The sequence below is a fragment of the Manis javanica genome, chromosome 6 (genome assembly GCF_040802235.1).
Source record: "Manis javanica isolate MJ-LG chromosome 6, MJ_LKY, whole genome shotgun sequence".
NCBI lineage: Eukaryota > Metazoa > Chordata > Mammalia > Pholidota > Manidae > Manis > Manis javanica.
The window spans coordinates 52,818,200-52,845,925 of NC_133161.1; the positions used below are offsets into that span (position 1 = coordinate 52,818,200).

Sequence of the window (27,726 nt, forward strand, 5' to 3'; positions counted from 1 at the left end):
TCAAATCATATTAAAGGCCTTATGGTTTTATCAAACTTTGATTTTTTTAAAACCTTTAGGTACAGTCACATAAAGTGGTGAACTATCATTTTATTTCATTACTTCTCTACAAAAATGTTCTCTCCCCTTCAAAAAACAATTCTCTCCATGTATTCTGAGAAGGAATATATTTATCTGTACAACTGCAGAAATTCCATACTTGATTTTACATGTGAGAAGTTGGTGGAGGGGTCAAATGAAATATCAGTAAGCTAAAAACTGTTTATTCGACATTAACTGCACACCATCTACATAAAAGATGGCTTTCTACTTATCAGATGGTGTTGTCATGAGGCCCCAATGACAGAAAATCTCAGAGTACGTTCAGTTCTCAAAAGTGACATGTAAAATTTGACCAAGAAGTTAAATTTCTTCAGGTATTCAATGCTGTGACTTGTTAAAAATCCCACTGCAGGCAAAGTATATATTTAGGCATGTGAGTGTAAGACTGTAGGTGCAGTTGACAATTCTTGGGTCGTCATGTGCCAAGTGCACTAAAGAAGGATTATAGCGCATTGCATTTCCATTCTTGGCCTTCAGAAAGTGATACGTTTTTCCTTTCAGATTCAGTGTTTGTCCAATCTAATTTCTTCTTCAGGTAAGTGGATGCTGCCCATCAGAGATGTCCTTTCAACAGAGATACTTTATGTGAAAAATGAGCAGGCAGATTAACAAGTAGTTCCATACTGTCACACTTCAAAGTGGCAGAGAGGACTTAGGACTTTGTAAAAATCAGACCCACTTCACAGCAGCTAAACAAAAACAGATTTCACATACCCTTTCTGGCCCAAATGTGTGACTTTCAGGTCTGTTCCATACTTATTCTTAATCCACTTAATTCCCTGATGCTGAGGGTCTATCATTAGGGGCCAGCGCTCACAGTGTGTGAGGATAGTGGCGTTTTCGGTGGACATCCTGTCACTGGGCAATCCTTCATTATTCCAGGTGGCAACTGTAGCATCATCTGTCAACATGGCAATCAAATCCAGGCCTTCAGTTACTGGGATGGAAACCTGTAAGATCAGAGTTGAATGTAATACACAGCCAGTGTGGCTGAGCAAAAGAGCCGGTACAACAGGTAAGAAAAGTAGAGACCAAAGTCAAGAGAACACATGCAGCTTCTCTGCGGACTCTTGGAAACCAAATAAAACTCTCTCATCATGAAATGCACTTCGATCCAATCAGCCTGGTACTTACTGCCCAAAATTCTGTCACCTGCAGTAGTCAGCACCTGGTTTACTAGTGCATCTCTCTGGCATCAAGTGGAAGGGACTTTACCCTGTACATACATCTACAGCTACTCCAGCAAGGTGAGAGTGACTTTAGACATATAAAGTATGGCAGGACCCCAGAAAAGTATTTGCCCAGTGGAGTAATCACCCCACAGAGGCAATGTTAATGCAGTATCTTGCTCAGGCATTTCATCTTTTATTACAAGCTTATATCACAAAGAGATGACTTCTCCTTCTGGGGTGGGTTAATGAAGGTATTCAGTCTGCTGGGACTCCATCAGCTTGCCAGCTGTGCCAACAACTGAGATTGCACCTCTCCTCTGAGCGGGAATTGCCTACCTATGACTGCAGAATGCAGCATTGCAAAGTGGGGAGTTGTCTCTTTCAAAAGAGAGTGAGAGAGGGGAGCCCATTTTAAAGAGGAAGGATCATTCCTTACAGAAATGGACTGACTTTACAAAAAATAAACAAGATTGGGGAAAGGAATTTACTTGTTTGGTCATCGATCACCAAACATCACTGAGAATCTCCTACATATGAAACGCTCCCTGCAGAACCACCATGAGCAAGATGGGTAAGGAGTTAGTCTCATGGCTGGGTGGGGGGCTGCCATGGAAACACGCCTCCATAAGTGACTGCAGTAAGTGGGCAGGGGAAGCTGTAGCAGCAGGAGTTTGATGTATTGGTCGGTCACAGAGCCTCAGCAAACAAAAAAACTGGAAGAATTCAGTTTCCCACAGTAAAGCTGGGACATAATATAATATCAATATCAAGATATCAATATATAATATAATATCCAGACCACAATGTTACATTAAGAAATCAATCAATCTCTATCTCCTAGTGATAAAAATAAACCTTGGTATCTGAGTCAACTTAAAGACAGAAGCAAATTGGCATGTTTTAGAATAAACATCTTCCTATTAGCAGGGATCTGTGGCTTTCATTTCTTACCTTCTACTTAATATAAACTACTTGAAACAACTGGAAGCTTGAAATAACTTTCAGTTCTGATGCTGACAATTAGCCACAGAAAGTACACATGTACACATGTAAGTCTTGTATCTGAATTCAATAGTTTGAATTGTTTGAACCCCAATAGTATGCAAAGTGCTGGGAATTTAAAAATTATTAGTGTAGTCTAGGAGGGAAAATAAAGCAGGTAACTACATTAAAGAATATTATAAATACTGTGAAATACTTTGAAACTTAAGTCAGATTAATGCTAAGTAGAGTGTAATACTTTTGAGACTTAAGTCTCAAAGTATTTCCCAGTATTTATAATATTCTTTAATGTTTAAAAATTTAAAAACAAATTTTAGGATGTTTTCTTTATGGTATTATGTTCAAATAGCTAGTTGTGTGACTATATACCATAATTTTTGTTCTGTTAAAATATTTTGATAGTTACAATACAGTTATCATTTTTGCAATAAATTGTAACCTAGATTTAGGCTGGGGAAAATAAACTTCAATTCATATGTATCTTCTTTTTAATCCACTCTTCAGAATCCCTTGAAGGGGTCTGCAGAAAGGAAAGTGAGTTCGGAAACCAGGTGCAAAGCAGGAATCCCTTAGGTCCAAAGTCAGCTTGCAAGTCAATAAGGCTCCATCTAAGTCCTTCATTAAGTAGTGTCAACATAGTGTCAGGCAGGATGCTACCGCAAGATGGAGCTGGAAAAAACATAAATAAAGGAAAGAAACCGCCCTCTTTGGAAAAGAAGCTTTTACTAGAGAGAAAAGAAAGGCTGGAAACACATGCCATGAGCTGAGCTAAACCAGTCCTAACACCAGATGCCTATGAGGAGCCTCTGAAAACTGACCAGGTGACATATTCCAAGGGAACAAAGGGAACTTCCTGCTGAGGAAGACTCCCAGTTTCTCCTAATATGATAGTAACAAAACAATTCTTATTTATAAGGCTTTATGTTTACAAAGTGTATTCTTATACATTCATTCTTTTCATTGTCTCATTTGACTCATTTACAAGAGTTCCACAAAGTAGATATTTCTTTTTTTTTCTTTTTTCTTGGAACACTGAGGCTTATAAAGATTAAAATCCCACTAATAACTCCCTATATTTGTTGTATCTATAAACTTCTAGGTCAGATTAATGCTAAGTAGAGTGTAAGTGCCTCCATGAACTTGCCTATGTCTCTGTCTACCCAGAAGATAATAGCTTTGGATGGATGGAAACTGATTTGGACCCAAAAGGCCACGTATGCCCACTAAACCCGACCTTTTCAGTCACCACCACACTGCTCTGTTTCTTCTCCATCCTGTCCTCCAAACTCATGCCCCCACTGCTGGACCTTCTGATGACCCTATCCACATGCCCTTTGATATCCCAGTCCTGTATGGACCAAGCTCTACTCCCTTTCTCTGCCCATTTAACCAAAATCTAGCTTTCCCCTAAACCAATGGCTCTCAAGCCCAGGCTGCAAATTAGAATGAGAGCTTTCAAAAGCTGCTAACATGCAGTGTCTCCTCCCCACCCCGTCTCCAATGATTCAACTTTAACTGACATTAGTGTTTTAAGAACTTAATCCCCACATGATTTAAACATGAAGTGGGGGCCAGGAACAATTGCCCTAGGGTCTCACTGCACTTGAGGGCGTCCTCACGTAGACAGTTCATTTTCTCTGTTCTCCCATTACTGAAAAACTGTGTGTGGTGAAGAGATGTTCTTCTTACTTTCTTGAAGGTTATTTCAAGACTACTGCTTTTCTGCCCTTAAGTAAAAACACCATCTTTGAGGCCCCTGGAGTCCATGTATACAATCCACTGCTTATCTCCTCATATCATTAAGGACAGAGCTACTGTCCATCTTGCCTTTCCCAGGTTTGAGCCAATCTGTGACAACCTCAGTGCCAGTGTAGATGGCAAATCCTCTCTCCAGCCTTGAAATCCTTCCTACCAAAGCACCACACTTCCTTTCCTCTCTGGTATTCTGGGGGAAGAGGTGGAGGGAGGCAGAAGCCCAGACCCCCCTGGGAAGATGATGGTACAGCATTACCTTCTGGCTTCCCCTACCCTGCACCCCTCCTGCCCTAGATGAGAAATGCTGTCCCAAACTTTGTAGTGAGCTGGCTGAATCTATTTCCATTATTGAAATCTAAACTCCTACCACCCAATTATTTAACCATAATTATCTATACCTCTCTTACACCTTTAAAAGTAATACTTACTCTAACCAACAGCATTAAGACACCTTGTCTCTAAAGTAGTGACTCTATAGCATCTACTACACTGATGGACAGTGACTGTAATGGGGCATGTGGTGAGGACTTGATAATGGGGGGAATCTAGTAACCACAATGTTGCTCATGTAATTGTAGATGAATGATACCAAAAAAAAAAGACACCTTGTTTCTACCCACCCATGTATTTGTTGTGGTGGATATACATAAAAGTTGCCATTTTAACTATTATAAGTGTACAGTTCAATGGTATCAAGTACATTCTCATTGTTATGCAATGATCACTACCATCCACCTCTAGAACTTTTTCATCATTCCAAACTAGAACTCTGTACCTATTAGGCAATAGCTCCCCATTCTCCCTCCCTCAGCAACTGGCAGCTACCACTGTAATTTCTGTTTCTATGACTCTGACTGTTCTAGGTACTTCATACAGTGGAATTACACAGTATTTGTCTTTTTGTAACTGGCTTTTTGTCCTTAGCTTAACGTCTGCAAGTTTCATCCATGTTGTATCATGTGTCAGAATTTCCTTCCTTTTTAAGATTGAATAATATTCCACTGCATGTATAAACCACATTTTCTTTATCCATTCATCTGCTGATGGGCACTTGGGTTGCTTCCATTTTTTGTCTAGAGTGAATAATGCTGCTATGAACAAGTATATATATATATATATATATATATATATATATATATATATATATATATATATATATATATATATATATATACACATCTGTTTTGATATTTTTTTCATCTCTTTTGGGGATATGCCCATAAGTGTAATTGTTGGATCACATGGTAATTCTACATTTAATTCTTTAAGAAACCCTACCATATTTTTAACCAACTTCTGGCTACCCTCACTTCTCTCTCAGCATAAGCAGCACCTTCCATTCCCTAATTTCTCTTCAACCTGCCCCATGAGCTTCCCTGCCGTCTTTTCCATCTGGCTTACCTGCCTGTAAGTCTTGTGCCCTGGCTGTATTCAACATTCTCTATCCACTCTTTTTGCTCCCAAACTGTAAGTATTGCTGATGAACACTTTGTTACTATGCATACAAACTTATCTATTCAAAATTCATCTTTCATGGTTTCTTAAAGCTGCTTGGCAACATGTGACATCTACTCTCCTATTGACTCAATGAGTATTTTTTATGTTTTACCACTCTCCCCATACGTGTTCTCCTAACTCCAATTCTGTATCTTTAGCCAGCTGACACTGCATTTTCCTACTTCCCTGAGGAATAGAGAACAGCAGGTATGATGCACCAGCTTGCCTCCTATCAAAAGCTCTGCCTGTGTCCACCTTTCCCACCTGAATGGAAGGGGTCTTGCTTCTCCCACCTGTGGGTCATTCTATTTACCTCTATTCTGGAGCCCATCACCTCTCAAATCTTGATGGATCATACCTCTTCACCCTTTTATTGTCAGCAATTCCTCTTCTGTTTCTTCTCCTGAAGCACAGAAACATGCTCTAATCTCATTCATACAGAAAAACAAGCCATTCCCTTAGCTCCAGGTCTCTAACTAGGCGCTTTTGTTTAAGTTCTTCCCTTCACAGGCAAATTCCTCCAAGCATAATCCATCTCTATTTCCCACCTCCCACATACTGTGTAACTCAGTGCAATCTGGCTTCTGGCTCATGACACCTTTGTGGTCACAAACGACCTTCCCATTTCCAATCTGAGGACACTTAGTTCATAGTCCTCTCGCTTGTCTCTATGGCTTTGGCGTTGCTGACCCTTTCCATGTTTACACTCTCATCTCCCCTGACAGCAGTCTTGCCCAGAGCTCCTCCAGTCTTTGACTGCTCTTTCACCTTCCTCTATTCCTCATTTCCATATCAGCACTGAGTCAGCCCACTGAACTCCAACCCTCTTCATAGATGACCTCACCACACCTATGGTTCCAATGACTACCTACATACACACTGGTGACTCTCAAACCTGACTCTCTGCCCATCCACTCTCTTATCGAGCTCTCTACTGGCTATTGACATCTGAATGCTTCACACACCTGAAACTCAGTGTTCCTAAAGCCAAACTCTTCATCTTTTCTCCCAAACCAATTTTAATCTCAGGCAATGGTGCCTTCATAAACTTACTTTCCCCCATCACTCCCATATTCAATTTTCTATATTATTTTATCAACTCTTCCTCCTTGCCTTCTCAAGATTCACTCCTCTGCTTGTCATCAGTTTGTTCAGTTCACTGTCTTCTGGACTGCCATTCAAACAGTTGGCCTCAATAACATCCAATCTACTGTGCCCAATCAATCCACTCCCCTCAGTCCACTGTTCCCTCTGTGGTTAGTGTGTGAGCTTTCAAATGAATAATTTTGGCCATGTCACAAACTTGTTTAAAATCTCTCAATGATTCTCCATGCTATGGGTAAAGTTCAAGTCCTTTTTTATTTGCTTATAATAGCATCCCTTAGTAATTCTGTAATGTTCATTTATATTTTCCAGTTCATAATGATAGATCAGTTCATCTACATTTTTTTAAACTTATTTAACATTCCAGTACTTAATTCACTTGGAAGTCTTTGTTATGAAACTGTGAAGAAGAACTGTACTCTCCCTAACTATAGTTTTGCCCAAATGGCTGGTAAGTTGTTCCATTACTATTTATTGAATAATCCATTACTTCCCTCACAGGTAGTATGCAATGTACATTTAATTACACATTCATTTATTTTAAAATATGTATTGATAATCTGGGAGTTCTTCAAAAGATTAAGCATAGAGTTACCATATAGCCTAGAAAATTTCACTCCTAAGTATACACTAAAGAGAAGTGAAAAACACCCACACAAAAAAACTTGTACATGAATGACTCAAGTGGTCATAACAGCATTATTCATTGTAACAAAGAAGCAGAAGCAACCCAAATGCCCATCAATTGATGAATGGATAAATAAAATGTGGTATAGCATATAATGGAATATTATATAGGCATAAAAAGGAATGAACTACTGATACAGGCTACATAATGGATGAATCTTGAAAACACACTACCTGAAATAAGCCAGTAATAAAATACCACATATGAGTTCATTCATATGAAATGTTCAGAACAGACAAGTCTATAGAGACAAGATAGATTACAGGTTGCCTAAGTCTGGAGAGGATGGGATGATTAGGGGGATAGTTAAGTGTTTATTTTTTGGGTAATGAAAATGTTCTAGAATTGACTATGATGTTGGTTACACAACTCTGTGAATACACTACACACCACTGAGTTGTATGCTTTAACTGTGTGAATTGTATGGTACGTAAATTATATCTCAATGAAAAGAAGTATTAGCTATCCACAGTGTTCCAGGTACCATTCTAGGACAGAGCAGTGAACAAAACATACAAAATCCTTGCTTCCATGGATCCTACATTCTAGCTGAGGGATGGGAAAGATATTAACCATAACAAATAAATAAATGAAATAACATATTAGAAAGTGATAAATGTTATGGTTGAAAAAATGAAGATGAGACATGCTAAAGGGTGGTGGTTGTAATCATATCGAGGGCTTTGAAGGTATTATTTGAACAATGATCTGATGGATGGAAGGGAGGTATGTATATGTCCTGAAGGAAGACATGTCAAGATAGAGGAAACCCCTAGGTGCAGAGAGCCTGAGGTTGAAGCACGTATGGTATATTCAAGGAATGTGGCCAATGTGACTGGAGCAGAGCAGTGAGGAAAGAATGATAGGAAGTGAGATAAAAAGAAATAATGGAGTCAAATCAAGTTGGGTTTTATAAGGTTTCCTAGGATTTCTGGCTTTTTCTCTGAGTGCAGTGGGGAGTTATCAAAGGGATTTTAGAAGAAAATTCACTTAATCTGGACTTGCATTTTTAAAGGGTCACACTGGTTCATATGTTGAGATCAGATTTTGGAGAGAAGAAACAAATGTAGGGAAACCAGTTGGGCAGTTTTTGTGGTAATCTAAGAGAGGGATGATGGCTTAGACCAGAATGGGAGCAGTAAAGGTAGTGAAAAGTGGTCAAAGTTTGAATATATTTTGGGGATACAGCCTACAGAATTTCCTAGATGGACTGGATATGGAAAACAAACAAACAAAAAAAAGAATTCAAGGGTTTTTGCTGAGCTAACAGAAGGATGGAGTTGCCATTAAACAAATTGGGAACATATGGATAGAAGAGGTTTAGAGGGAAGATCAGGATTTCACTTGGAATGTGCTATTTTCAGGTAGAGAAGTGAAGATGCTATTTTCAGGTAGAGAAGTGGGCTGCAGATATACATTTGGGAGTTACTGGTGTACAGGTAACATTTAAAGCTATGAATCTTGTAAGAAGCAGCTCAAAGACTGAAGTCTGGGGTATTTCAACATTCAGAGGTTGGCAAGAAGAGAAAAAATCAATGAATAAGTCCAAGAATAATTAATCAGTGAGGTAGGAAGAAGATGGGGAGAGGGTGATATCTTGGAATCAAGTGAAGAAAGTACTGATAAGAGGATGGAGTGATCATTTGCATCCAACACAGTCAACAGGCAAGTATGGTGAGAACAGAAAACAAACCACAAGACTTAGCAATGTGGAAGCAAAGTCCAAGAAGAGCAGTTTTGGTGGAGTGATGAGGACAAAAGCCTGTTTGGAGTGATCCAGAGGAAAACACAGGGGGGATTTGGAGACAGTGAATATAGATTATTCTTCTGAAGTGATCATTATAAATGAGAGAAAAGAAATGGAGGAGTGGCTGGAGGGGTAGAGAAGGTCAAGAGAAATCTGTTGGTATGTATTTCTTTTGATGGGAGAAATAACTATGTATTTGGATGCTGGCGGGAATGATTTAGTAATGAATTAGTAGAGAGCGAAAGTTTGATGATAGAGAGGGAAGACTACTCTGGAGTTGTCCTTAAGGAAGGGAAAGGAGATGGAAACAAGTACACAACCCAACTGTTAGGCCTTAGACAAAAGTCAGTTGTTCATCTTACAGCATCAGAGTGGATGATGAAGATAGTTGGCAGGCGGTAGATGTGGTTATGAGAGTTTATATATTATCATCATTCAGTGTTTCATATATACATCCTTGAATGCTTCTGAAATCAATTCTAGTTTTCAACTTCCCCTGCAGAACTACTTTATTGTAATTATTGCAGTTTTAAAATATGTTTAAGTAACTTGAAGGACAAGTTCTTGAAGGACAATAACTGAAGGACAAGTTCTAATTCCAAAAATTATCTTGGTGTTCTTAAAAACATATTCTTCCTACAAGCCTTAGAATCACTTGGTCAAGTAAAAATATAATTCCTCTTGGGGTTTTGACATGAATCAAGTTAAATTTATTTACTGAATTGGGGATAACTGATGCATTTAGAATAAGAAGTCTTAATTTCTAGGAGTGCATTAAGGATTGCTGACTTGCTTTATAAAAGAGATTCTTCTAAGCTTACTTTATACATCCTCAGATCATGAATAAATGACATGCTTGGTTTACAGATTTTAAAAATCACAAAACCATAGTCATTTGTTGACTGGTTAACTTACAAACCATTAGAATCCCCAAGGTACCCAAGCCAAACTGACAAGAGACACTTAGGACACAAGTTACCTACAAACATGTGGAGCCTAGAAAATACCCTGTATCTTGAGAAGAAATAAGAGGTGCTGCTTTCTTGGGAGGGCACAGCAAGGACCACTGCAGAAGGAAAATTAATTTAAAGAATTAATGTCAATGAGAGAGAGGAAAAGCTGGCGGCATGAGTAGGGTGGTGGAAATCTCCTCCCAAAACCATATATATTTTGAAAATACAGCAAATACAACTATTCCAAAAAGAGTGACCAGAAGATACAGTACACCAGCCAGTCTACATCTGTGAGAACCCATCATTGCATGGAAAAGGGTAAGATACAAGGCCATGAGCCGGTGGGACCAGAGCACTCTCCCCACCCCAGCTCACCAGTGGGAGAAAAAGAATCAGAGTGGGGAGGGAGTGGAAGCACAGGACTGCTAAATAACCAGCCCTAGTAATCTGCCCTAGGAGCACAGACACATGTTGCATGATGCTCTGGATATTAGAGAAGCGGAAAAGCAAAGTCCGAGAGTTAGACTGCGAACAGGTTCCCATAGCTGGCTGCCCTGGGACAAAAGAAAAGTGGGTGCTTTAAAAGTCTTAAAGGGACAAGGGTTTAACAGGTGGACAAAATCATCCTGTTACACTCAGTCTAGCAGGCTGGGAACTTTAGGGTACTTCAGGTGCCCTATCCCCCTGGTTGGCAATGCAGCTCCGAGGCCCTTCACAGCAATAAGAAGCCTGTCATTCCATTCTCCCTGCCAGCACCTGCAAGCAAACCCGCTGTCCCTGCCATTGCTGCAGACCAGCCAGAGAGCAGCCCTGCCTACAGCAGCCACACAGCTTAACATAGAGCTTCTCCCTGTGTGTAACTAACCAGCCCAGACTCAGAAGCTGCTCCCTCTGCACGGCTAACTGAAACAGAGGACATGGGTGCAGAGACCAGGAGGCACAAAGGAGCTTTTTTCTTGGAGCAGAACACATGCTGCTCACCTGTGAACCCTGCCAGTGCTGTAGACTATCCCAAGGGCCGCCCTGCTCATGGCAGTTTACAAGATTAACCCAGAGACTGCTCCCTGCACGTGGTTGACCAGCACAGAGGAGAGGGGCACAGAGTACCGGAGGTACGAAGGGCATTTGTTCTTGCAGCAGAATACATGCTGCTTCCCTGAGACCTCCACCAGCACCCTAGGCCATCCTGAGGGCCGCCCACCCATGGCAGCTTATGGGATTAACCCAGAGGCTGCTCCCTATGCATGGTTGACAAGCACAGACAGAGGAGATGGGCACAGAGACTGGGAGGCATGAAGAGGCTTTGCTCTTATGGCACAACATGCCACTCACCTGAGACCTCTGCCAGTGCTCTAGGCCATCCAAAGGGCTTCCCCACCCATAGTAGCTTAGGGGATTAACCCAGAGGCTGCTCCCTGTGCATGGTTGACCAGCACAGACAGAGGAGATGGGCACAGAGACCGGAATGTACGAAGGGGCCTTGACCCTGCAGCAGAAACACTTGCTGGCCTGTGACCCCCACCAGTGCCCTAGGCCATCTCAAGGGCCACACTTCCCACGACTGCCTAGGGGATTAACCCAGAGGCTGCTCCCTGTGCGCAGTTAAACAGCACACAGCAGAGACAGGCAAGGCAACCAGCAAGGAGGAAGGGATTTTGTTCTCCCAGCTGACAAACATGCCACAAGCTGGTGACCACTCCCATCACCATGAAAAGGCAGAAGAATCTTGTTCAATCCAAAATCCCTCAAACAGCAGAAAGAGGGCTTGGTGAGACTGAAACCACTAATCTTCCTGAAAAAGAATTCAAAATAAAAGTCATAAGCATGATGATGGAGCTACAGAGAAATAGTCAAGAGCTAAGGGATGAATTCAGAAGGGAGATAACAGAAATGAAACAAACAATGGAAGGATTTAAGAGCAGACTGGATGAGGTGGAAGAGACTGTTAATGGAATAGAAATCAGAGAACAGGAAATACAGAGAAGCTGAGGCAGAGAAAGAAAAAAGGATCTCCAGGAATGAAAGAATATTAAGAGAACTGTGTGACCAATCCAAACGGAACAATGTTTGCATTACAGGGGTACCAGAATAAGAAGAGGGAGAAAAAGGGAAAGTGTTTTTGAAGAAATAATTGCTGAAAATGTCCCCAGTCTTGGGAAGGAAATAGTCTCTCAGGCCGTGGAAGTCCACAGATCTCCCAATATAAGGGACCTAAGCAGGACAACACCAAGACATATAATTAAAATGGCAAAGATCAAAGATAAGGAAAGAGCATTAAAAGCAGCCAGAGAGGCAAAAAAGATCAACTACAAGGAAAAATCCATCAGGCTATCATCAGAATTCTCAGCAGAAACCTTACAGACCTGAAGGGAGTGGCACAATATAGTCAATGCAACAAAACAGGGCCTCAAACCAAGAATACTCTATTCAGCATGATTATCATTTAAATTTGAAGGAGGGATTAAACAATTTCCAGATAAGCAAAAGTTGAGGGAATTTACCTCTCACAAACCATTTTAAAGGGACTGCTCTAGATGGAAGTATGCCTAAGGCTAAATAGCTGTGAGAAAATAAAAGAGAAAATAAACCCACAGCAATGAAATTAGACCAACTAAATACTAACTAAATGCAAAATAAAATCAGCTATTCACAAAGTCAGTCAAGGGAAAACACAAAGAGTACAGAATAAAACACCTAACATATAAAGAGTGGAGGACGAAGAATAAGAAGGGAGAGAAATAAAAAATTATCAGACTGTGTTTATAATAGCATAATAAGTGAGTTAAGTTAGATGGTTAGATAGTAAAGAAGCTTCCCTTGAACCTTTGGTAACCACGAATCCAAAGCCTGCAATGGCAAGAAGTACATATCTATCGATGATCACCCTAAATGTAAATGGACTGAATGCACCAATTAAAAGACACAGAGTAATAGAATGGATGAAAGACCAAGACCCATTTATATGCTGCCTACAAGAGACTCAGTTCAAATGCAAAGACATACACAGACTAAAAGTGAAGGGATGGAAAAAGATATTTCATGCAAACAATCAGGAGAAAAAAGCAGGTGCTGCAGTACTTGTATCAGACAAAATAGACTTCAAAACAAAGAAAGTAACATGAAACAAAGAAGGACATTACATAATGATAAAAGGGTCAGTCCAACAAGAGGATATAACCATTATAAATATCTATGCACCCAACATGGGAGAACCTACATATGTGAAACAAATATTAATAGAATTAAAGGAGGAAATAGAATGCAATGCATTCATTCTAGAAGACTTCAACACACCACTCACTCTGAAGGACAGATCAACCAGACAGAAAATAAGTAAGGACACAGAGGCACTGAACAACTAACTAGAACAGATGGACCTAACAGACATCTACAGACTCTACATCCAAAAGCAGCAAGATACACATTCTTCTCAAGTGCACATGGAACATTTTCCAGAACAGACCACACATTAGGCCACAAAAAGAGCCTCAGTAAATTTTAAAAGATTGAAATTGTACTGACCAATGTCTCAGATCACAAACGTATAAAACAAGAAATAAATTGTACAAGAAAACAAAAAGGCTCACAAACACATGGAGGCTTAACAACATGCTCCTAAATAATCAATGGATCAATGACCAAATTAAAACAGAGATCAAGCAATATATGGAGACAGCACAATGTCCCGACTTTTGTGGGACCAGTGAAGGCAGTTCTAAGAGAAAAGATATAGCAATCCAGGCCTATTTAAAGAAGGAAGAATAATCCACAATCAATAGTCTAAATTCACAATTATTGAAACTGGAAAAAGAATAACAAATGAGGCCCAAAGTCAGCAGAAGGAGGGACATAAAAAAGCGCAGAGAGGAAATAAATAAAATTGAGAAGAATAAAACAATAAAAAGTTAATGAAACCAAGAACTGGTTCTTTGAGAAAATAAACAAAATAGACAAACCCCTAGCTAGACTTATTAAGAAAAAAAGAGAATTTAAACACATAAACAGAATCAGAAATGAGAAAGGAAAAACCATAATGGACACCACAGAAACACAAAGAATTATTAGAGAATACTATGAAAATCTATATGCTAACAAACTGGATAACCTAGAAGAAATGGACAACTTTCTAGAAAAATACAACCGTCCAAGTCTGACCCAGGAAGAAACAGAAAATCTAAACAGACCAATTACCAGCAATGAAATTGAATCAGTAATCAAAAAACTACCCAAGAACAAAACCTCCAGACCAGAAGGATTCATCACTGAATTCTATCAGACATTTAGAGAAGACATGATACCTATTCTTTTTAAAGTTTTCCAAAAAATAGAAGAGGAGGGAATGCTTTCAAACTCATTCTATGAAACCAGAATCACTCTAATACCAAAACCAGGCAAAGACACCACCAAAAAAGAAAACTACAGACCAATATTCCTGATGAACACAGATGCAAAAATACACAACAAAATATTAGCAAACTGAATTCAAAAATACATCAAGAGAATCATCTATTATGACCAAGTAGGATTCATTCCAGGGATGCAAGGATGGTACAACATTCGAAAATCCATCAACGTCATGCACCACATCAACAAAAAGAATGACAAAAACCACATGATCATCTCCATAGATGCTGAAAAAGCATTCACCAAAATTCAACATCCATTCATGATAAAAACTCTCAATAAAATGGGTATATAGGGCAAGTACCTCAACATAGTAAAGGCCAGACATGACAAACCCACAGCCAACATCACCCTAACAGTGAAAAGCTTAAAGGTTTTCCTTTAAGATCAGGAACAAGACAAGCATGCCCAATCTCCCTGCTTTTACTCAACATAATACTGGAGGTACTAGCCACAACACTCAGACAACACTAAGAAATAAAAGGCATCCAGATTGGTAAGGAAGAAGTCAAACTGTCACTGTTTGCAGATGACATATTGTACATAAAAAAACCCTAAAGAATCCCTCTGAAACTACTAGAACTAAAATCTGAATTCAGCAAATTTGCAGGATACAAAATTAATACACAGAAATCTGTTGCATTCCTATACACTAACAATGAACTAGCAGAAAGAGATATCAGGAAAACAATTCCATTCCCAATTGCATCAAAAAGAATAAAATACCTAGGAATAAACCTAACCAAGGAAGTGAAAGATCTATACCCTGAAAATTACAAGACACTCTTAAGAGAAATTAAAGAGGACACTAATAAATTGAAATTCATCCCATGCTCTTGGGTAGGAAGAATTAATATTGTCAAAATGCCCATCTTGCCTAAAGCAATCTACAGATTCAATGCAATCCCTATCAAAATACCAACAGCATTCTTCAGTTTGTTGAATTCATATGGAACCACAAAAGACCCTGAATAGCCAAAGTAATCCTGAGAAAGAATAAAAAAAACAGGGGCCATCTCGCTTCCCAACCTCAAGCTCTACTACAAAGCCACAGTAATCAAGACAATTTGGTACTGGCACAAGAACAGACCCATAGACCAGTGGAACAGAATAGAGAGTCCAGATATTAACCCAAGCATATATGGTAAAGTAATATATGATAAAGGAGCCATGGATATAAAATGGGGAAATGACAGCCTCTTCAATAACTGGTGTTGACAAAACTGGACAGCTACATGTAAGAGAATGAAACTGGATTACTGTCTAACTCCATACACAAAAGTAAACTCGAAATGGATCAATCACCTGAATGTAAGTCCACCTGAATGAAACCATAAAACTCTTAGAAGAAAACATAGGCAAAACTCTCTTGAATATAAACATGAGCAACTTCTTCATGAACATATCTCCCTGGGCAAGGGACACAAAAGCAAAAATGAACAAGGGACTATATCAAACTAAAAGGCTTCTGTACAGCAAAAGACACCATCAGTAGAACAAAAAGGCATCCTACAGTATAGGAGAATATATTCATAAATGACATATCTGATAAGGGGTTGACATCCAAAATATATAAAGAACTCACGTACCTCAACAAACAAAAAGCAAATAATCCAATTAAAAAATGGGCAGGGGGTCTGAACAGACACTTCTCCAAAGAAGAAATTCAGATGGCCAACAGACACATGAAAAGATGCTCCATGTCACTAATCATCAGAGAAATGCAAATTAAAACCACGAGATATCACCTGATGCCAGTTAGAATGGCCACCATCCAAAACATCCAAAAGACAGACAAAAAATGTTGGTGAGGATGTGGAGAAAGGGGAACCCTTTCTGCCTACACTGCTGGTGGGAATGTAAATTAGTTCAAGCATTGTGGAAAGCAGTATGGAGGTTCCTCAAATAACTCAAAATAGAAATACCATTTGACATAGGAATTCCACTCCTTGGAATTTACCCTAAGAATGCAGGAGCCCAGTTTCAAAAACACATATGAACCCCTATATTTATCACAGCATTATTCACAATAGCCAAGACATGGAAGCAACCTCAGTGTCCATCAGTACATGAATGGATAAAGAAGACGTGGTACATATACACAACGGAATATTATTCAGCTATAAGAAGAAAACAAAACCTACCATTTGCAACAACATGGATGGAGCTAGAGGGTATTATGCTCAGTGAAATAAGCCAGGCAGAGAAAGGCAAGTACCAAATGATTTCACTCATCTGTGGAATATAAGAACAAAGAAAAACTGAAGGACCAGAACACCAGTAGACTCACAGAACTCAAAAATGGACTAACAGTTACCAAAGGGAAAGGGACTGGGGAGGATGGGTGGGAAGGGAGGAATAAGGGGAATAAGGGGCATTATAATTAGCACACATAATGTAGGGGGGCAGAGGGAAGGCAGTATAGCACAGAGAAGACAAGTAGTGACTGTATAGCATCTTACTACACTGATGGACAGTGACTCTAATGGGCTGTGTGGTGGGGACTTGGTAATGGGGGAACCTAGTAACCACAATGTTACACATGTAATTGTATATTAATGACATCAAAATTTTAAAGAAATGTTAATAAGCAATTTCAGGTACTTTTGGACCTGGGTACCTGTTCATACAGATGTGACTGTCTCCCCATTTTGCTGAGATTGAATGTCAAAGTCATGGGAGGTAAGTAGCTCAGACTAGAAATCTCCAGGAAAACAAACATTTGATATCTTGCATGTAGCTCTTTCTGCCATCTTTCTGCCAAATGTCTTAGATACATACATAAAAGTCCAAAGGGATGTTGTTTATATAATTTGGAATCATTTTCTTTGTTTAGTGTAGCTATGTTCAGGGATGAGTGGGATAGCAAACTAGTCATAGTTTAGTGTCTGTTTCTCAGTTTGCATGATGCTATGTACATAAGAGAAAAGGCGAAAGTGTTTGACGACTGTAAACAGACATGGTGTTTCCCTGATGAGAACTGTGCGGCCATAGTAAAACACAGGCCCACAGTTAGAACTAACAAATATTTAGCATGTATTAGCAGCTTTGGATATATGCTTGGAATGTTAAGACATTTTGGATAAGTCAATCAATTTTATTTATTTGTATGACCTCTTCAAAGAAAAATTTTGTCATGGAACCCCATAGTTGAAGTTTTATGTAAGTGGAAAAATACAAATCAATTCATGGGAGACTTTCCAGAGACACATACATAAATAATGCTATTCCACAATTAAAGACCAATTTTAAAACAAAACTTGGGGAGGCAATTTTTAATTTCAAAACTGTAAAATGACTGGTAGCATAAGTTCATATTGTCAATAATACTACATGTCCCAAAGTGAAGAGTAATTATGACAAGAAGAAGATGTGAAGTTCAATAGTTTGGGCATGAGGAAGTCAGTGAATTCCCCTACAATTTTGGAAAGAACGAGAAAGCTTTACGCACAACAGAGAATGCAGAGAGGACCAGAGACAAGGACAACCATCAGTCTGAGGGAGCCATAGGGTGACTGAGGCAGAGATAGTCTTGCAGAGGATACAAATTTGGAGAAGATGAGACTGAGAAAAAGGAACTGGACAACTGGCACTTTTGCAGAAAGAGTTGGACAAAATTAGCAGAAAACTTTATCCTTTTATAGAAAAGCACATTTCATGGCAGAAATACTTAATGAAAAGCCTTGAATGTTCATGGTAATACAGATAACCTCTTTTTAAAAATCTTCAATGTACAAATATGGTTTGATAATATAGCTATATTAAATAATTTTGTTTATTTAATTAACAGGAGGATTTTTCTTTTAAAATTGTTAATTATGGGATGCCCTTAATAATGAGCTTACCCCAAAACATTAAATTTTATTTACCTTTCAGCAACTCCACTGACATGTATTTGTGTCATGAAAACTACTACTATGAAAACTGAGGCACAATTACAATACAGAACATGAATAGGCAGAGAGATTGAGGATATCCTAAGGGCTGGATATGTACATGAAGAACTTTCTTTAACAACTGAAATAACACCGTATTGCATAGAAAAAAGTGACCTAGAAATTAGGAGGCTTCATTTCCTGTTCTTTATGATCTTAGTCAAGCCCTTTAAACTTCCTGTGTCTTGGTTTTCTCATTGGTACAAGGATGATCTTAAACAAGATTATTTTAAATCTTTCAAATCTATAATTTTACTTTACTTATGGGTCTGAATTTTCAAATTTAGGGTGAGCTATTTTTTAGACTTACATACAAAATGCTACATTTTTTAATCTAAAAGTAGTCATGGGAAATAATCTTTAATAAATGACCATGATATTAGTAAGACAACAAAAAGCTTCATGTTTCACAATAACATAATAATCCAAATTTGATTTGTTTCAGTTTTGTTAAAAGCAGTTTTCCAACTACATCTCTATAGTTTCTGTAATTTTCATCATTTTCCATCTCTCCATTGAAATCATCATTAAAATAAGAAAAACTGCAATACCCAAGAAATATCTCCTTCCTACTAGAATTTCCAGTCTGTTGTCATTAGGGAGGTACAAAGGAACTGGTATAAACAGTTTTTACTACTGAGATTTCCCTATAATCCTTTCAAATGTTGGCAAGGTAAGGGATTAACTTACCTTCTGTTGAAGAAAGGGAACCCACTTGCAGTCCACCAGCTCCTGGCGATACTGCTTCGTAAAGGATCCAACATAGGATACAAAAGCTGCAGTAAGGAGGACATCTCCACAGAGTGTCTTCTCCTGAGCTTCAAAGGATTTAATAGACTGACCCCAACGAATCTTCTCTGACTGAAAGATAAAATGTACTCAGACGTAACTGCAGGGTGAGCATCAACTCCACAAATACTTAATGAAATTACCTTAGAGCTTAGTTCAAGTCTGTGTCGTTCTGTGCAGTCTTTAGAAGGCACAGACTGTAACTGAGCGGCATTACTATTATACTCTCTCGTATGTCTGAAACACACCGTTTTGAAGGAGCTCCCTTACTCTATTCAGTGGAGTTCACTACAACGTGACATTAGATCTTTAACATCTCCTTGTTGGATACTCTCTTTAATTATGATTGTGGTCCTTCTTGAGAGGCTGATGGTCACTTTTCTGTCCTGCTGAGAGTGGAGGACCATGAGTGGACTGAGGGACATTAGGATTTTTAATGGCAGCTTGGCTGCTCTTTATTCCTTGTGCTTTTCAACAATACTGCTACATGCCCTGAGCAAACATTGTTTGAAACTACTGGCTATTGGCTGTTTACAGAAGAGGGAACATGACAACCACCACTCATATTAATTAATTAAAGCGTAGAGCTTAAAGAGCTACCTATCCTGGATTTTATTAAAGGATAGTGCTGGTAGTTACCCATTCTGGGTTGTTTTTCTCATATAATCACTCCAGCACTGGAAGAAACTGTAGCCTGTTTAAAAAGATGGACAGCAGGAGGATTTTACTAGCCCTGAAGACAATATGCTCAAAGAATGCTGCTGAAGTCCTGTATGGCCATTTAAAAATCTGATTTCCAGGTTAAGTATGTAGAGTCCTTAATATTGAATTTGAATAAAACTGCTATAAATATCTACAGATTGGCTGAACTGCAGGATAGTTCACTAATTCACTTTGTTTCAATACATGCTATACATTAATATCACATTCCAAGAACATCAAATTAACTGAAAAAAAATCAGCAATTTGACAGTATAATCGGCAAAAAAGAGCCCTGGGGAACTTAGCTTTTCTCATGAAAGGAGACAGAAAGCAAAACTGATAAATGTCTGATCACCTGGAATGCCAGTTCCCTGCAAGCCATCATAATACTATACCAAGGTCATGGAATTAGCAGGTGACAATGGCTCTCAAAGCTAGTTGAAGATAGCTTCCTTGCTTCGCTTGATAAAGACCACCGCAAGTTAGCTATGTGATCGAACATGAAGGAACTTTGGCTCTCTAGCCCTCTGTATGGAAATTCATTACTTTCCCTCCTCAGCTATAGACAATATATCCATTAATTTTGAAGAAGAATCTCCTATTTGCCTTCCCTCCATCTTTGTTGTCTTTGGTTAGCAAATGATAAACAATAAAGTGCACCCACCTCGTTCTCCAAAAACAGCTTTGAAATGTGAAGATTTACTAAACATAGACTTATTGGCTATTGAAATCATCAATAATTTCACTATACCACCCATGCTACATAAATCATTACTGACACTGGCTAACCAGGGTTTAAGAGATGGAACATGTCCTGTAATAAATTTCTAGACAGTTAAAAATCACTATAATTTTATTCTAATGCATTATAGATTGCCTGTAATGTCATTCTGGCTGGGGTGACCCATTTCTAATTTTGAACAGCTGTTCAGCTCAGGAGTTAGTTAATGATTAAATATAAATTGCCTGATTTATTAGTCTGAATGGTTGAGACTATAGCTTCCAGGTCAATGCTATATAGACAAAATCATCAGTCTTGATGCTTTTCAGAAGTTAACTGTCTCTTGTTTTAGTCAGAAAGAATTTATCCTCAAAGGAAAAGGTCTGACATCTCCAATTAATCCTTTAAAAAAATATATATATATATTGCTAGTTAACATTATGAACCTTTTTTTCTTCTTCTTGTCTAAATCATTAAGAGTAAGGAAAGCCTTTGGAAGATATTGCTAGTGTTTAAGAGACAAATGGTGGAGCCTATTTTCCTCTTGATAAAACTTCCACATATTCTAGAACTACTTCAGGAAAACAGTCTAGTTAAATGGCACTTTATCTTTTCCTCAGGTACTTTACAAATGGTAAACACCTCAAACTGCTTAAATCGTATCACTTGCAATGAGAATGGGTGTAAACTTCACTAACAGCAGTGGAATCTTTCAACTGACCTAAGAATAATGAGTCTTCAAAGGGCTCTGGAACTTTTTCTTAAACACAGGAGGCTCCCAAACTCACCCACTGATTCACTTGACAATGCCCATAGGTGTACATGTGCCAGGGACTATATGCTTGGGATTAAGTAGTGCAGAAAACAGATGTAGCTCTTTTTCTTGAGGAGCTTATATTCTAGTTAGGGGAAAAAGACTGAAAAAAACCCATATATGTATTCCAAATGTACACATGTAAGTGTGTGTGTCATGTATTGATAAATGCTATGACAAAATAATAGAGCAGAGTGAGTGGACAGACAGCTATAGAGTGGTGTGTGTTGAGAGTGGAAGCAGGCTGAATACTCGTTTATGTAGGGAGGTGAGAGAAAACCCCGTGACAAGGAGTACCTTTAGCAGAGCTCTGAAGGAAGTGATGGAGTCAGCAATGTCGTGGTCTTGGAAAGAGGAAGCCATGAGCAGGAGAAAGGCAAAGACCAAGAGGTAGGAGAGTGGCTGGCAGCATGAAGAAGAACAAGGAGGCCAGTGAAGATGGCGCATGAGGGCAGGTGGCAGAGGGGGCACAGAGAGGTATCCAGGAGTGAGATCATGTAGGGTCTTATAGTCCGGGGAGAGCCTGTCAAATGCACTTTGAGTTAGATGATTAGTTACTGGGGAATTCTGGGAGAGTGGTGACAGGAATGGACTTAGCTTTTAAACATCACTCAGCTGCAGTGAGGGGAGTGGACTCTGGGGGTGGGAATGATGGAGGCCAGGGTGGTACTCCAGGGCAGAGATGGTGGGAGCCTGGACCAGCGTGGTGAGGCCAAGATGGTCAGAATGCCATGATTCAGGGCAGACCTTGAGGGTAATGCACTCTGCTGATGGACTGAGTATAGGCTCTGAGAAACAGAGCAAAACTCAGGGATGAGTCCAGAGTTTTGTCCATAACAACTGGAATATCAGACTGCAATTGTTGAGAAGGAATGGAGAGAGTAGAGTTTGCAGAATGAACTATGAGTTTATGTATAATGAGCTATGAGTTTCCAAAGGATGATGGGTTTAATTTGTAGTAAGTTTAAATTAGATTTTTAAAGTCTACCCTATTCATAAGAAGTTAAGCTATGGCCCAGCCCAGCCCATCCTAACACACCTTTCTCCCTCCTTCCTTGCTAAGATAATTCTGATTTTGAGAAGAGTGGCAATGTGTCCAGCAGGTGATTGGCTAAGCCGATCATAATAACTAATTTCCCATTTTCCCAGCATTCTTTGCAGCTAGATGTGGACAATCTTGTTCTGGCTGAAGAAATCTAATTGGTAGTCTGCCAGAGGGGATTCCAGGAACACTTCAGTTTTTCTTATAAAGAAAAAATCCAACTGCTACAGACTTTACTCTCATCTGAACTTGAAGGGACAGTCCATCTGTGACCATTCTGCGAAAGGCATGAGGGTGAACAACCACCTGCTGAGTAAGTGTGGAGCAGCAGAGGGGTACAAAGAGGTTAGGGGTCTGGTCACTAATTACCTGAATCAACACTGATAATGGTCTACCTCTGGAATTTTTTATAGTATGTGAAAAATGAACTCCCATTTGTTTATGCCAGTATAAATCAACTATTCTATCATCTTCTGCTAAATGCATTTCTAATAGTGTAGTTATATGTTTTTAGGTAGCACTTAAATAAAAATAACCAAGTTTTTTAGATTTAATTCACACATCATGAAATACACCCTTTAAAGTACACAAATGGTTTTTAGTATATTCACAGACTGGTGAGATCATCCCAACTAATTTTATAATGTTTCTCTCATACAATAGAGAAACTCTATACCTAGTGGCAGTCACCCAAATTCCTGCACCTTCGTCCAGCCCCTGGCAACTGCTAATTTCTATCTCTATAGATTTTCCTATTCTGGACATTTCATAGACATGGAATCATACAATATGTGGCCCTTAGCGTATCTTTTTTCACTTAGTATGTCATTTTCAAGGTTCATCCCTGTTGCACCATGTATCAATATTTCAACCTTTTTTATAGTCAGATAATATTCCATGGTATGAATACATTACACATGGGAGAGCAAACAAACTCCGTGACTTACTGATGTCAAGGGCTTTAAGTTCTTCTACCACTCATGTTCAAAGAGGAGAAGTTACTAAGAATTATTTAAAAATTCTTTAATGGAGTAACTATTAACATTAGCATGTTAGTCACCTGTAAAAAGATGTCACAGAAAAAAATAAACCAAGCAGGCTTAGATTGAAGTGAGGTTTTCTTGGTAGAACTCAATTGCAAATATATGTTAAATGAATCAGACAATAGTTCAATACCACAGTTGTTAATAACTGTCCTGAGCATATAATGTATTTTAGGAGAACCACTGGGTTCATGGCTATCTACTAAAAAATACACAGACTCTATCACTTCTTCCTTTTGGTTAAGTTAGAACTACTGTATGAATGATGTTTATTCCCCTTGGTTGTTGATTCCAGGTCTATTTAGTTATATGGACAGCAAATAAAGAAAAAATTTCAAAAAGCCAATCTGAGTATTTTAGTTGGAATTTTGGAAGAAAAAGGTAACTTGCCTCAAGCTCCTTGACAAGTCTGTTAGCTAGTTCAATAGTTTTGTTGGTTTGGTTCACCTCTTCTTGACATCGAACTTTCTCAGCTATTGCTTTTTCAAATGAAGCTGTGAGTCGGTTCAGATTTCGATCCAAATCCTAAGTAAAAGTCAAAATTGCTTTGTGAGCCATTTTTAAACAGGATGGAAATGTTATAATCAACTTAAAACATCTAGTACCTTAAGGTAAATGAAACCAACCTCTCCCTCCTATGACCTTTGCCCCTTCAGCATATTTGTACTAGGTATGGGAGAAAGGTAAGTGGTAATAAATGCATCAGTGCAACCAGAGATTACCAGTTCACCACACAGTCTTCTTGCTTTCCTCTTGCACCAAAGAGAGGGCTGACAGTGACTGGGCTGGGTGGATGTGCCCTGCAGACTCAAACACACCCTGGCTGCACTGTCCCCTCTCTCTTGTGCCTAAGCCTCATCCTCCAGTTCCATGTGTTAATGATTAGGCTCATCTTTTTATTCTCCACCTCCTGTTCCCTCATTTCTCATTAGTCCATAGCTCAGGCAAGGAAAAGGGTTGTTAATTATTAACCCCTTTAGACCTCAGCAACCTGACGCAGCTTGACCCAGAAAGTCAAGGCTTTCTGTTCTGGAAACTTGGAGTTGAGACACAGAGGTATGCCATTGTCTTTAGCACCAAATGACCTAGGAAGAGGTACATTTTTGAGGGCTTCATTTAGAAAGCGACTACCAAGGACACAGGAAAGCAGGGGAAACCATTGTGGAAGAGAAAGAATGAAAGAGAAGCAACATGGTCCTGGAGAGACACCAAAAGACATCTATGGCAGCTTCCCATTTGTTGGATCTCTTTCCTCCTGAGATCCAGGCACATTTTTTTCCTCAGAGTTCCGTGAGTCATCCTTTTTTGGCTTAAGGTTTCCTAAGTGGGTTTCTATTAGTTAAAGCCAAAAAAGCTTTGATAAGATATCAAACACTTAGGAGACTCCTTACTATGGCACCTTGCTACCTGCAGGTTCTAACAACCCTAAAGAAGTCTTAAAACATTGCATTTGTAAATACAGCTGACCCTTCAACAATGTGGGGGTTAGTGACACCAATACCCCAGTGCAGTTGAAAACCCATGTATAACTTTTAACTCCCCCAAAACTTCACCACTAATAGCCTACTGTTGACCAGAAGCCTTACTGATAACATAAACAATCGATAGTTTGTATGTCACATTATATTCTATATTCTTAAAATAAAGTAAACTACAGAAAATATTTTTTCAAATTGTTGCAGATCTCCAAAAAATTTTTCAATAGATTTATTGCAAAAAATCCATGTATAAGTGGTCCTGTACAGTTCCAACCCATGTTGTTGAAGGGTCAACTGTATGTGCAAAGTTCAAAGAGACTTTAATTAGCAAACTTGCATAATTTAGAGACTGCCTATATTTGTCAATGACCCAATTATTACATCATTAGAAACTGAGGAAGGTGTGCGGTTCATGCTGCTGCTGTGCTGTGAGTCACAGCGACCATGGGTCTCTGACCCGCAAGACTCATGTCTTCTGCCAGCCTCCATGAAACCATGGTGGGCTAAGTTGTTTGCTTGTAAGTAGGGGAAAATCTTGGTTCCTTCACAGTTCTAGATAGGCCCTGGCTTCTTGAATTCTAGAAGTAAATGGAGAAAGGAGGGACTCACCCCAAGGGCCCCAGCCCACTAGATTCCTCAAGCCAGTGGTTTTCAAACTGAGCAGGCATCAGAACCACCAGGAGACTTTGATAAAACCCAGATTCCTGGGCTCCCCACCAGAGTTTCCCCTTCAGTAGATCTGGTGTGGGTTCTGAGAGTCCTTATTTCTAACAAGTTCTCAGGTAACACTGATGCTACTGCTGATTTGGGGAACACACTTTGAGAACCACTGCCCTAAAGAAACTGACTTTGGGTTTTCTTTTTGGCATTCTTAGTTAGGCTCTGTGTTTAAAAGACATGATGGCCTTTCTTCCACTCCTGCTCAAGAATTTCTTTTTCACTTGACCTTCAATATAAGGCCATCTTTTCATCTTAAAGTAGAGATACAGACTCAAAAGAGAAAATGCATATGGAGTAACACTGGTATAAATGAGTTTCCATCATAGCCCAGATGCTGGTATCAGACACATCCCGACTTGGTCAGTCAAGAAGGCAACCCAGGAGGCGTAAGATCAGGAGGAGAGAAAGCTGAGGAGAGAAGAAAAATGAGAGGCTGGAGGAAACAAAGGCAAAGCTAGTAAATTTATAATTTCACTTTGACTAAAGCCTTTACCTGACTAGTGTGCCAACAGACAAACTATGCAGAGGTATTTCGTCCTTGCTATGATCAGTCATGGTGTCTTCGTAAAGAATTCAGCCTTGGTAGGAGCTGGGGCCAGAGATTCTGTTGCATTAAGAATTTCCTTCTGATAATCTATTCTTGGTAGGGGGATACAGAGGACCCATTCTTCATAAACACATTTTGATTATTATTATGTGTTGTTTTCTCTGTGTCTGCAAAGTTAGTTCTGTGGCCTATTGATATGTGAACCTGTGCTTACATTGTGACACAGTTGTCTTGACCATCCTTGTCATGTTTTCTATGAACATTAAATTGCTTACAACATACATGAAGCATTAACAATAGGTGACATTTTTCTAAACATTTTAGTCAAGTTGACTGAACTTTGACCAATGAATGAAGATAATTCTTAGAAAATTAACATGTTCATTCTAAATTTGTCTAAATCAACTGTTGTTGACTTGTTTTTCTTTCAAAGTCACCAGGATTTATTGACTAGCATGCTTGCTGCTGTAGCAGGAATATGTACTGATTGAACAGAAAGGAGGGAAGGGTCAAGTTACTTGGGCAGCGAGTAATGGTCAGGAGGTCATTAGAAGCAGCCCTCTTGAAAGATAAGGCATTGTGAATTACTGTGAGAGGTACTGGAATTTTCCATGGCTTAAGGAGAAAGCTTTTGGGGTTGTTAAGCATCTTATTAAAATATTATCAAAAAAATATTCTTTATAATTATTGAACAGTAAAATGAGAAGCCAATTTATTCTCTTCCTGGTATATTCAATGAGTCAGAGCCTTCGGCTCTGCCTTGGAAAGATGATCTTCCCTCTCTTTTGAGACCTTGTCCTTAAATCTGGGAGGTGCTCTCTATTAGAATGTCTCCCTGCTCCCCACATTTTTTTGCCAAATTAACAAGTAGTAGTCCCAAGTTCAGGCCTTGTTCTATGAGGATTCGGGCTTGGCTTCCTGGCCTCTCTGAGCACCAGATTCCAGGCTGCAGTGGCTGCTGAGTTCACCTGTTCAGGGAACCCACAGCAGGATTTACTCCAAGGTAGGAACATCCTCCCCAAGGCCTGCCTTCAGCTTCCATTGCTCCTTATTCTTCACACTTCCACTGGACAATTTCTCTATGTATATGATGTTCACACCAATGATTCCCAAATCTACATTCCTGAGCCAGGCATTACTCTCAAACTTCACTCCTGACTGCTGACCACATAACTTACCGGTCCTACAGGAAGAGAGTGGGAGCTAACATTTATCGATTGTGTACTACACAATGAATAGCATCTCAATACATTAGGATTCATAGGTTAGAAGTAACAGAAACCAACTGCACCTAATTTAAGCTGAAGGGAATTTACTGGAAGGAAATAGGGGTGGTGGAGGCTGTTAGGAAGGAAGGAAGGGTGAAGCAGCACAACCAGGCACTCAGAGATCTGTCTTGGGAGCAGGAACTACCTGAAAGTCTCACGGGACAGTGTATCTAGGACGCAGGAAACTCTGATTTCAGTCTTTTTATTCTTTTGCTCATGATTCGAATTTTAGAGATGGGGAAC

At 39.3% G+C, this 27,726-nt stretch overlaps 1 protein-coding gene across 1 annotated transcript in view; it reads right to left on the bottom strand.

Annotated features, from left to right (window-relative positions):
* Positions 1-27,726, bottom strand: part of DNAH11 (dynein axonemal heavy chain 11) — a 337,006-nt gene that overhangs the window by 62,944 nt on the left and 246,336 nt on the right. Inside the window, exons 62-64 of the mRNA XM_073238711.1 lie at positions 23,861-23,995; positions 19,050-19,220; positions 817-1,052 (exon numbers count right to left, since the gene is read on the bottom strand). Coding sequence (XP_073094812.1) covers positions 817-1,052; positions 19,050-19,220; positions 23,861-23,995 — 542 coding nt within the window. The remainder of the gene's footprint in view (positions 1-816; positions 1,053-19,049; positions 19,221-23,860; positions 23,996-27,726) is intronic.